This window comes from Camelus ferus, chromosome 3 (assembly GCF_009834535.1).
Source record: "Camelus ferus isolate YT-003-E chromosome 3, BCGSAC_Cfer_1.0, whole genome shotgun sequence".
Taxonomy (NCBI): domain Eukaryota; kingdom Metazoa; phylum Chordata; class Mammalia; order Artiodactyla; family Camelidae; genus Camelus; species Camelus ferus.
Genome location: NC_045698.1, coordinates 84,463,831 through 84,476,356, shown reverse-complemented (window position 1 = coordinate 84,476,356; position 12,526 = coordinate 84,463,831). Strand labels below are relative to the sequence as shown.

Sequence of the window (12,526 nt, the reverse complement as noted above, 5' to 3'; positions counted from 1 at the left end):
GATAGACTAATTATTTTCTCAATTTCATCTAAACAAAATGTCAAAAGAAAACAAACAGTCCAGAGAAAAGTAAATTAGCTTTCTACAGGTCCTTTCAGTTCAAAAGGCCTAGAATTTTAGTAGTGGCATAGGTAAGGACCATCTATTTATTTTTAAGCACGATGCACATAATTCGCAGATTATCTTAAGTCTTCCATCATCTGTGGTTCTCAGGATTCCAGTTACTATCAGAGGTCCAGCTTTGGCAAGGTTAATGGTGATGCTTCAGAGTAATTACTTGGAAAAATAATAAACATCATTTCATAGTTTAATATGCTATGGTATCATTCCCATCAATATCCTTTTTATTTTCATTTTTGCCCATCACAGAGAGAAAAGCAGAGAGGCTTAATTTGATTTACAGAGGGGAAAAACAACCCTGAATGTACTTTTTTTTTGTCAGGGTGGAGGGGTGTGCAGGGAGAAGAGGTCAGCCAGCTGGTTTTCATCTATATGCCATAATTCTCTGTTTAGTTTACACTATTAAACTCCAAAGCTCTGCTTTAATCTTAACTGTTACAGTATGCTTACTGCAGATTCTATCATGTCGCGTCCCTGATAGGGTTTCAGACTTTGGCAAGGCACCATCCCCCAAGCTGGTCCTCGCCATATGGGTAGTAAATGCATCCAACATTTTTTCATTGGCGCCTGCATCATTATGTTTTGTCACCAATGGTTTCTCGGGTTTTCAGTAAATTGCTGCGTATACTGTGGTTTGGAGCTGCCGCAATGATCGCCTACACTTATTTGTATACAGCCGAGTCCTCATTAGGGCCTCCCTGTCCAGTTAGCCTTTGGAGGATGACCGAACATCTGCTTATTGAGGGTGGGGGTGGGTGAGCAGAGAAGCCATAAAAGAAGAAAACAGAAACCAAGAGCAACCAGTGTGAGGGGAGAGAGCTTCCAGGGAGAACCCCACACTTGAAAAGTCAGGACGGAGAGGAGAGGTGGGGAGCGAAACATACCTGATCTGTCTTCGTTTTGCGAATCACATCTTCGGCACAGTTCCGGGATGGTCTTGAGTGATGTGACTGAATACTGAATAGGAAGTCAAAGGAGAGAGAGCGTAAAATTTAAAATGAGAGTATTACATTGGCTCAAACTGGCTAGAAAATCAAAACACAAGAAGTGATACTTGAGTACAACACGTATATCCAGAAAGTCTATCTAATTTTACCCTAAACGGGCTGCTGGATGATCTGGCAGCGTCCCAAACTCTACCCACAAGCATGTCAGTAGATGCACATTAAAAAGAGGGCTGCACGGGGGAAGGATATAGCTCAAGTGGTAGAGCGTATGCTCAGCACTCAAGAGGTCCTGAGTCCATTCGCCAGAACCTCCTCCAAGCGGAAATCAAGGAATAAACCTCATTACCTCCCCCTCATTAAAAAAAAAAAAAAGAGGGCTGGACAGTTTTTTAACAAACAAGGTGGAGTGTATCCAGCAGACATTCTATCTCTTCTGCTACTTGTGGAAGATGGAAGGATTTTTCTGACCTTGACAGTTTCTAGAAGACAGCCATAATACTTCCATTCTGAATCCCAAGAGCGAATCTACTCGTGAGAAGCCAGGAGGAGGAGCACCCAGCTTCCTGGGGCATCCAGGGAAGCCAGGAGCCGTATCTCTTGGATGACAGAAATGTCCCTAAATGTTGCCACCTGCCACAGATTTTACTGTACTCTCCATGGGAAATACTGAGGTTATGTTACAAAAAGCAAGAGGAGCATGGCTCTGTGTTTGAAAGCTCATCTATTCCACGTACAGATTAGTCTGAATTGAAAGAAGCCGCCTCGCAGGCTCAGCCCCAGCACCAACTCAGGGGCCGGCTATCAGGATAACAAATTATGACATAAAGGGGCATAAAATCAGAAGAGCTACAACAAATGTAAAATCAATAGCTATGATATATGGGGACAATGTCTGATGCCAATCAATCTTTCTTTGGAGAAGGGTGTTTTCAAACAAAATAAATAGGATGAACTCTCTTTAATTAGAGGCCAAGTCAGGGACAGTCTTCAATCATACTTTAATTCATAAAACATAGCTGCCTAAAAATAGTTTGCTCTGTACCTTTAAGAACAATGTTCTTAGCTAAATGAGCATGTATTTGGAATGACTTCACTGTTGCAGAACTGGGAGGGGGATGGAGAAAAAAACCGTTTAATCTAAAAGAAAAATGATCATGGGAAACTCATTAGGATTATTCTAGCATTACAAGTGAGGAATGTGTAATTAGGACACATTTGTCAATAAGAAGGTGCTTTCCTTAGCTTGATATTGACAGATGAAGTAAAGTGTCTACATTGAGACCCCCCCACACCAGCCATCTCCCCACCCCTGTGCTTTCCACACAGTATCAGGACAGCAAGACAGAGGGAGGGGCAGTTGGAGCTATTGTCAGTTTGCCAACTGCACATCACAAACAAATTAAATTTCCAGGACTTCTAAGTGAAAAACGAAATCTCAGATGACTAATTAGAGAAATTACTCTTACCTATCTGATGCAATAACATCCTGTTTACCTTGGCCATTCCTCAGAGACTACAGGTGCTCTGGCAAACCCACTCACACACTTCAGGGAGGGAGGACTGCCTCTTGAGCCAAAAATGAACTCCAAGGATTTCTTTTCCCCTTTTACATTATGTTCTTTGGGAGTGGGGCATAATATATAGAAGGCATTTTTGTTACTAATAAGTTACCTTATGTTTCTGGCCAAGTACAAGCTCTCTAAGGAAATCTGGTAGCTTCTTGAGACCAGCTGGTACAGGTTAAATAATTACACAGTCTGTAATTCAATTAAAACTGGGCCTTTTGTTTCGGCTGCCATGTGCTCCATGAAAGCACCCTTTGGCAAAGTCTTACCCTCTTTCCTTTTTCTTCCCCTTTTCTTCCAAGGCAAAATTTTAGAAAGAAGAAATTTAAGATTGATTGTGTTTAAATACAGTTAATGATAAATTCAATAAGTTTCTCAGTAGGCTTAATGACACGTATTTCATTAAACCAGGCATGCTGCTATCTGCATTTCCAACCACATATATCCTATCTGCCACCCCCCAACCCCAAGGTCAGGCACGTCAAAATCTCCGATTTATTAGCTGCACCTTCAACTCTTCCACTTTGACCTCAAAGGTCCACAGGGTGCAATCACTTTTAATTTGATGAAGTTTAAATTTGAACAGCACAGGCTTCCTGGTTGGTATGGGGACTGAGCTCCAGGCAGAGACTAGCCTGGCTGAGCTTCACCCACTGTCTCGACCTACGTCACACCTGGCAGCTTTGCTGCTCCACCCCTGGTCATACAGGGAGTCACTTTTGTGAAGGCATCCATCTTAATTCCTTGGGAATAATGACACTGATGAAAAAGTCATGTGCTGCTCCTGGCAATGGAAATAAAAAATACAGCAGTCTAAGAAAAAGATGGTATGGTGGCCAGAAAAATCAAAGTTTTGAATAATTGTAAGGGTATATGGAATGTCAAATGCAGCAGTGACTCCAATCTACCCTGTGAACAAATCTGCCATTCTTTATAAGGACACACAGGAGAAAATCAATTTGTGGATTTTAGTAAGTACAAACACTGCTCTTTGGATAGAAGATAAACCTTAAGGAAGTGTTCTATAAAAAGTTAAGTTGTGATACGAAGAGATGCAGAGGAAACACACAATTCACAAAACGAACACACAACAATTTTTCATATTTGCAAATTTGGGAATAAGCAAATGACCCAGGAAGTCTCCCCTCACGAGTGCACTGTACTACCACCTGGGAGCTGAAGGAGAAGACCCCCCAGGCCTTCACCCCAGTTCACAGGTCAGATGGCCAGTTCCTAGGGTAGCAACTACTGTTACTTTGGCCCTAACAGAACCAAAACCCAGTATATCTTCCCTGTCTCTTGACCCCAATCCAAGACTTTATAGTCTGTACCCTGGATTCCTATTATCCGTGGGTGATAAGAAAGGAGAGGGGGCTTGCAGATGGCAGAGAAGACTATTTCCTATCTCTGTGTTGTTCTCTAATTTATTCTTTCTCTAAAAATCTCCCAGAGGTCATTCTTTGTAGAAACAGCCTTTTTGATCTAGACTTCTTTTCCACTCCTCCATCATGCCTTAAGAAAAGCCTCTGCTAAAGGTTGTCCAGTTGTCTCTGCGTCTTCAATGTCCCTGTGCATTCAAAGTTTAGTTCCCCTCCTCAAAGTTTCTTTACTCTGGAGGCCAGCTTGCCTTCAGTGCCTTCCCCTGGCCAGGGAAATGTCCCTGCTCTGCAAGGCCAGCTTGAGTTCTGCCTTCTCTATTAAATCCTGGGTGATTGCTTCAGCCCTTACTGACCTTACTCTTTTCTGCCATTGATAAAAAATAAAATAATAATAATAATAATAAAAACCGCCTTGCCTTATGCTCCGTTTTCCACATGTTAGTGTTGGCTCCGACAAGCGCATGAGGAAAAGAATGATACCCTTGACTTGTACATATGCATGGCACATGATGACTTATTAGCTGTTTGACTGAAATACTAAGCTGTACACACATTTGATAGATCCCTGAGCATAATATTAATAGATGTTCAAGGGAGTTCTTTCATATTTAGGTCATAAGTGGGAGTTTCTTCTGTGCTTCCATACTTGCACTAGAATTAACTAGCTTTCTAAAATGCAAATTTGACTAAGGCGCTTCTCTGTTTCAAATCCTCCAGTGGTTTTGCACTGCCTACAGGACAAAGGCCACATGCCTTGGTATGGTTCATGTAGCCCTCCGTGACCTCAGACTAATCTCTCACCCGTGTCCACTTCTTTTGATTGTAGTGATACCAAATTTCTTGTGGATCCCCTACAATACCTTCTCTGGTCCTCCCGGATGGAACTTATCCCAGCTTTCAAAGTGTGGTTAAACCAGCGACATTAACACCATCTAGGAACCTGTTAGGAATTCACATTCTTGGGCCCCATCCCAGAAACTCGGAGGGCACAGCCCAGCAATCTCTGTTTCTATAAAGGTGATCCTGATGCAGACTGAAGTTCAAGAACCACCGCCCTACCTTATCTCCTTATCTTAGGCACGCGTCCATTATAGAATCTATCACATGGCATTTCACCTACATGCTTACATAACTGCTTTCTCTGCTTTCTGAGGGTGGTGGACAAGATTTTATTTACCAAAGATACTAGGTACTTATTGAACTCAGAAAAAGGAATACCCCATGTAGCCCATGATTTTAGTGGCAATAAAAATAGTAATAATGATGGTAGTTATATTTTTAGTAAATCTCCTAACTATGAGTTTAGCAATGTCATCGTGGTATATTTAAAAGAATAAACCCTTCTAATATATCAACAGCATGAATGCTGCTTGATGCCTTAGCTTTTGGTATAAAGAACAATGGATGTGGAGCCAGAAGCTCTGGATTCCAGTCCTCGTTCTGACATTTCTTAACTCTGCAGTTCTGGACAAATAAATCATTTCCTATCTCTGGGACTCAGTTTCTTTATAAAACACAGATAATTATAGGAGATAATGTAAGTGAAGTCAGTTTGCAAACTGTGAAATGATGTTAAATGTTTTGGTCTCTTCGCTCTAACACATTTTCCGTGTGTACTACAGCTCTTCCCTTGTCTTCCTTCCTCTCATGATGTCAAGCTCAGTAGATCAAAACGTGAGAACGGATGAGGCAGGAAGAGGGGGGCCAAGTCGGGACTGGGAAGGAAAGGAGGGACAGCCCAGCCTGTCTTAGCACATTATTTGGCTTCTCTGGTCTTTCTTCATCCAAGAGAGCCCATGGCCAAGAACAGACACTGAAACTTAACTTCACAAATCACACAGAGTTGCTATGACATAAGACAATCCTACACATCCCCGGCTTACGCCAGTCAACGTTGTCACTCTGCCATGCAAAATAGTTTGAGCACGCATGGGATTCACAACAACATAGTGTGATCCTCACACTGGGCTTTGGGGCTCTCTGACCACCCTACATACTGCTCAGGACTGAAAAGCTTTGGCCCTTACCCCTGAGAACTAGAGCCAGTTGGGTGAACAAGCAGACATTACTCAAATGGCCACGAGCCACAGAGAGTGAAAGAACTAAAATCCCAAGTACCTATTCAGGCTAGAGACTGTTAAACAACTAAGGTCCCATTAAGTTTCCAAAAGAAACAATCAAGCGAGTCATCCAAACAACTATCCTGAAATTCATGATTTCTCACATAGCTCTCCAAAATTCCAGCAGGCATCTCAAGAGTCACGCAATAAAATGACAAAAATGTGAACACGCAAAGCTGGTAGTGAAAGCAAAAACACACAGCTGAAGTGAGATTTTTCAGAAACACAGTATTTTTTTTTAAACTATGACCTCCTCTCCAATGGCCTGACCTTCCAATTCAGGAAGTGTCCTGACTTCACACCCTCCCCAAGAGATCGCGCCGTTTGCCCTTCTCTGGGGATGTGGTACTGACGACTCACCCCTTCAACACTAGCCCTCTGCTTGTGCTTAGATCTCCAACTCTCCCATCTCCCCAGACTCATGCTCTACCATCACCCCCTCCTCTCTCCGTTTCAGCTACTCTCTCAACATCAAATCTCTCCTCGGATCCTATAAAATGAAACAAACATCCCTGCTGCCTCCGCTATTGGCCACAGGTGGACTTTCCTGCTCTTGGGTTCACAGCTATCTTTGTTGAAAGAATTGCCTTGGTTCCTGTCTCAACTTCCTCACGTCTGCATTCACTCCTCCAGCCACAACCACATGGCTTCTGTGCCATCACCTGCAGGCTCTGCTCTCACTGTGGCCACCAATGAGCCTTAACCAGGAAACCCAGTGGCACTTTTCAAACCTTTCCTTTCTAATGACCTATTTCCCACTATCGATCACTTCCTTCTTTACACTCTTTAAATCATCCCTCCCCTCTTTTTATCTCCCTTGGTTTTCCTCCTATATCTCTGAAAACTTCTTTCCTATCTCTTTAGTAGAAGCCTCTTTTTCCTTCTACTGCATGGGACACACTTCTGCACATTTCCTTCCTTGGAACATTCTTCCCTTTCCACATTCCATGTTTCACAGGTGACTTCACTGACTCCCATAGCTCCAAACACCACCTCTACATAGGGCAGACATTGGTGATCTACATTTTCATATATCTATCCCAGCCTGATCTAAATGTATTTTTTCCCACCATTCAGTCTCTATTAAAGGAAAGTATTGTAAATAATCCTATTTTCAAATGTATTTGATTTTTGCTCTTATTCCTAGGTTTTATCCTATGTTCCAAGAAGTACTTAAAAATTAATAATCAAATTTTTCTATGCTAAAGTATTGCTTGTGGTTGATACTTGGGAAAATTTAGTAATCCTTTCTGACCATATTAAAATATACCAGGAACAACTCTATTCTAATGCTAATACCTGTAATCAGGCAAAAGACAAAGACCCACATTGGGGCCTAACGGTGATGAGAGGACAGCATTGAATGACCCCCTTCTACTGTGAGAAGCGGTCATAGATGGGAAAAGATGTGGTGAATGAGGGTGCCCAGAGGTGACCAAGGGGCTGAGCAGAAGTCATTTTCAATGCAGTGGTTACATACATGGATTCTAGGACTACTGCACATGTTATATCTTGGCTTCGCCATTTTCTAGCTAATTAATCTTAGTTACTTAATCTGTGTATCATCATTTTCTTCATCTATAAAACAGGGGCTAGTGGAATCTGCATCAGAATATGGCTGTGAGGATTATGAGCTAATAATGTACAACATCAGGAATAGTGTCCAATATCTAGTATGTGTTCAATAAATGTTAGCTATTATTGCTACTGTTTACATTTAAAAGTATGAAAAATGAGGATTTAAAGTGAAGCCAAAATTGGTAACTACTGAGGCAAAAATTACAGATGACAAAAGATTTAGAAAACAAAATTATCTTGCAGTAGGGTAGATGGCTGGCTGTAAACTTTGTTTGACTTCAGTGATTGTCTAGTTTTAACTGTGAGCCAATAATTAATCCCCACCAAAATAAAAAGGCTGCCAAGACTGGAATTTGATATTGTAATTAAATGTGACCCACCATGAAGTTAACCTGATATCATAAGGTATTCAAGTCTGTGGCATTCATGTGCAGACGCAGAACCAGGCCTGGGGCACTGTAGATATTTAATATATGTTTGTTGAGTAGAATGGCACAAAATCTAGTTTGTTCATAAATGGTAAATAGTGTATGCATAACCTGCCTAGTCAATCTCATAAATGCTATAACTATCAGGCAAGATGAGCGTTGAGGGCTATCTGCAGGGTAAGAGAAGAGGAAATACAAAAATGTGGCAGTTGCTAAATTCTTCTTGGAAATCACTCTATCCATAAGGTTGCTCTCTACCTTCTCAGGGAGAGATGTCAGTCAGGCCCAAGATTTGAAGTCCAGGGACCTGGGTTCTAGATCTGTACTCTAACAATAGTTATGGGATGTGAATTTAGAATTTATTGTGTCTGGAAGAGATTATTCCTAATTCCTATGCCGGTGTGTATTAAGAAAACAAGATAACACAAATACGATATTAGAACAAGTGTAACGTTTTGGATGATGGGGAGCTGGAGAAGGGATGAATGAGAGGTGATTTAGACATGAATACAAGACACTGCAAAAGGAATACTGCAAAAAGTTGGGGCATTCTGAACAGCTGATGAAACTAGATCATACTGAGAAGCACTAAGGAAAGTTTAAATAGAGGTTAAGAGCAGGGCGATTGCTCAGAAGGGCAGGGCTGAGAGACGGGGACAGCGAAGAAGGGACTGAGGCAATAAGAGCCCACCTGAACATCTTGGCCACATTCTAGGAAGCACAGAGGAAAGTATAATAGGGTCTCAGACGGATTCTTTGCTAGAAAGGAGGGGCAAGACAGGTTCTTTGTACCTTCAATATCTTTCCAGCCTTTCTCGCACCTAAAACTGGAACACAAGCTGGATTCTTTCCCGCCCAACTCAGCACCTGAATCCTCTGATAAGCTCTACAAGCCCGTTCTCAAGCCCTCCCACTGCTGTGAAGTGGCTCGTGGTCAGAACGTAATGAAATCCGGGAAGCGTTAGTGGGATGAGCTGAGTAAAACGGGGTGCACACAAAACAGAGGGTAGCAGGTATTTTAGTGCAAGTAATGCCCAGTCTGTGGGAAGGAAAAATATGAAAACTCACTCAGAGTGAGATTTACTTGCCATAAGAATTTATTTTTCTACCAGAGAGTGGTTTAAGTATCTTAGGAAAATGAACCCACATAGTTCTGTGCTATTACTCAGGGTTGCAGGACTTGGGTCAAAGGGGAGAGTAAAGTGGAAGGATATTTATTATCTTGATCTCATTTGACTTGCACAAAAAATAGGCTATGCAATTACAAAAAATGTCAACTTTCATGAAAGTTGCAGTCATGGTGATACAGAAAGGCAGTAACAATTCTTGTGCTGAGGAATAGCATATTGCACTGAATTCTACTTATGTGTGTGCACATATGTGTGTGTATATTTACATGTCCATGTATATGTATATATGCACATGTAGGTGTGTGTATACATATGTGCATATACATAAATGTGCATTTGTGTTTGTATATAAATATGAGGGTGTGTGTTTACATATATACATATATAAATTTTCATATATTCTCCTTAAAATCCAGGGCAATAGGTAGAGATGGATTATTATCATTTTACAGATGGGAAAGTTGAGATACAATAAAATTAAGAGACTTGCTTAAGTACTCTTGGTTTATCTTATTTTATTTATTTACACTATATACCAACTCCCTTACTTCCACAAAGCAGTTTGCAATTACTACAGCTGGGGACAGTCATGGGCGAGATGACTGGTTCAGAGATTCTTCTACTCAACCAAGTTGCTCAGAAGAGCATTACACTATGCAGTCAAATAGTTCTGTATTTAAATCGTGACCCCTTATCTATTTGTAACCTTATGAAAGTCATACTATCTCTCTAAGCCTCGTTTTTTTTTAACTGCCAAACGGGATGAAAATGGAGCCTGCCTCGCAGAGTTGGTGAGAGGCTTAAACAAGGTGGCTGATTTAAAGATTTCAGTGCGGGACGGGGCACAGCCAACACATGATGGTTCATGAGTGAAGCTCTTCGGTGGGTCCGTGGTTTGGCCTTTGTTTTATTCAGTCCTATATACAATACTATTTTTGAGAACAGCAAGTTGGCCACTCTTAACACAATTACTACATCGCAGCTTCTAAGAACCCTATGGTAAAATAATATTCCAGAGCATTTTTCTTCTTTAAGACAGAGAGATCTGGCTTCCATAGGAATAAAGAAGGAAATCCACAGACACATCTGCCGTGACAGTGAAGCCCTACTTTGAACCCCTGTGTTTATGCGTGTCGTCATCTCTCCCTCACAATTCTGCAGTTATTGCACAACGTTCTGCCCTTTGAGATGGATGGCAGGGTTACAAGAATGTATAGTTTAAACTCTGCATTTTGCAAAAGAGGAGCATTATTTTTGAGTCTGGGAAACTTCAAAATAACTTGATTGCCTTCTGTGTTTTGTCTCATTAGGTAAAGGCAAAAAACTGCTAGCTGTTTTTCGGTACCAATATACAGCTTGTGTTTTAATTAAAACAAGAACCAGGCTCACAACCAGAGGGGAAAATCATGAAACAGAAACCCTATAATACGTAAAAGGGCGATGGTTGGAGGGTAAGAAGGGGAGTTTTAAACACGGCATCTTTTTTGTAAACATCTTTTTCAAAAGTATTGTGCATTTTCCTTTCCCCTTCCTGCCACTAAACTAGGAAAGCCTAAGAGCTGCCAGAAAAGGAGGTTCACAGAATCCTAACAGTATAGGCACGTTTATAGCAGACTACATTGCTTGTTATGCCAGTGAATTAGCAAGTTGAACACATCTTTGTGGGTTGTTCCCCCCAATGTTAGCATCTGAATTGTCTCCACGTAGCCCTTAGAGCAGTTGTGAATTTATTGCTCCTGGGTTACCTAAGCACACCGAGAACAATCATTTCACTATTTTAGAGGTCGTCTCTACTGCTCTCCCCATGAAGTCATAACATAAGCACAATAAGACTCTGGCACATTTAAGGTCTTGAACCTGGATCAGATGAACTATTATAAAATAATCTACCATGTTACAGAGATTATTAGTTAAAGCAAAGCTTCTTTAGTTTTAAATGGATCTAAATAGACCAGGGTTGGTCATCCTCATTTTAGGTCAGAAAACTCCTTGTGGCAGGGGATTTTCCTGTGCACTGCAGGATGCTGAGATGCATGCTTGGTCTCCACCTATCAGAGACTAGTAGTACCTCCTCAGTGATGACAATCAGAAGTGTCTCCAGGTGCTGCCAAATGCTCCCCAGTGGTATGGGTAAAGCCGACCCAAGAACTGAGGCCAACAGTGGATATTCTGGAGACAGTGGTCCTAACTAGCTGGGTGACCTGGGAGATTTATGCAACATCTCCACACCTCAGTTTCCTCACCTGTGAAATGAAGCTAATAAGAGTCCCTTTTTCACAGGACTGCTGTGAGAATTAAACAAGACAATGCCTATCCCTTGGGAAGTGCTTAATCAATGTTAACATCACTATTATTTTAACAAATCTATGTGACTTCATTTCTTCCCTTCCGATTTCACTTTAAATGCAGGTTAAAGAGCCAAACAATAGGAATATACTGAAAGAGGGGAAAGTTTGAGTGCAGTTACACAACTATAGATGGAGATCTTTATTTATGTTTCAGAGTGGTTGGGTTCTAGAAGCTCAACTGTTGCATAATCCTGCATCCTAATGTGTGAAGCAGCTTCAGTTATTGCTTAACATACTCTATTATCTTTCAAGTGGAGATTCCTAATTCATCAAAATTATGAGCTGCTGCCAGATGATTCTTCTGTAAATACAACTGCTCTATTGTATTTTTTTTAAGTCTTGACATGATGCCTGGTCTTTTCCCTTGAGTTCTTTCTTCACCACTGGTCATATAAATATTATTGTAGTATTCATTGAAATAATAACAAAGCTACCATTTTAAAAAGCAACTTACTGTGTGCCAAGATAAGTGCTTCCCATATATTATTATTTCACTCAATCCTCAAAACAACCTTAAAAACTAGGTGGGTATCTCAGAGAGGCGAAGTGACTGGGTTGCAGCCAGCAAAGGTCAGAACGAGGCTGGAGCCCAGACTGGTGCCTTCAAAACCCATGCTCTTAAAATACAATTTTGTTATCAAGGCTCAGAGAGCTACCCCAAATTGCTGATCGTTACAGGTGTCCCTTTCTGAAACACCTTCCACCCCACCCCACCTCCCACATCATCATTCACTTTCCTTGTTTTTCCCCACCCAGCTCAAAATACCTGGAGAGGGCTGGTTATAAAAGAACCATGCTCTGATCCATGTTTAAGTCAAGCACAGTGATTTAAAAAGGGAGAGAGAGAGGGCGAGATAGCCTCACTTCACATTGGTCTTAATGAGGACTAATAAAAATTGTCTGGAAGCTGA

At 41.3% G+C, this 12,526-nt stretch overlaps 1 protein-coding gene across 6 annotated transcripts in view; it reads right to left on the bottom strand.

Moving 5' to 3' along the window:
- The window catches only part of SNCAIP (synuclein alpha interacting protein), a 142,674-nt gene that overhangs the window by 55,573 nt on the left and 74,575 nt on the right, over positions 1-12,526 (bottom strand). For all 6 annotated transcript variants that reach the window (XM_032476580.1, XM_032476581.1, XM_032476582.1 and 3 more), the window contains one exon: positions 1,005-1,077. In XM_032476580.1, the coding sequence (XP_032332471.1) occupies positions 1,005-1,077 (73 nt within the window). The remainder of the gene's footprint in view (positions 1-1,004; positions 1,078-12,526) is intronic.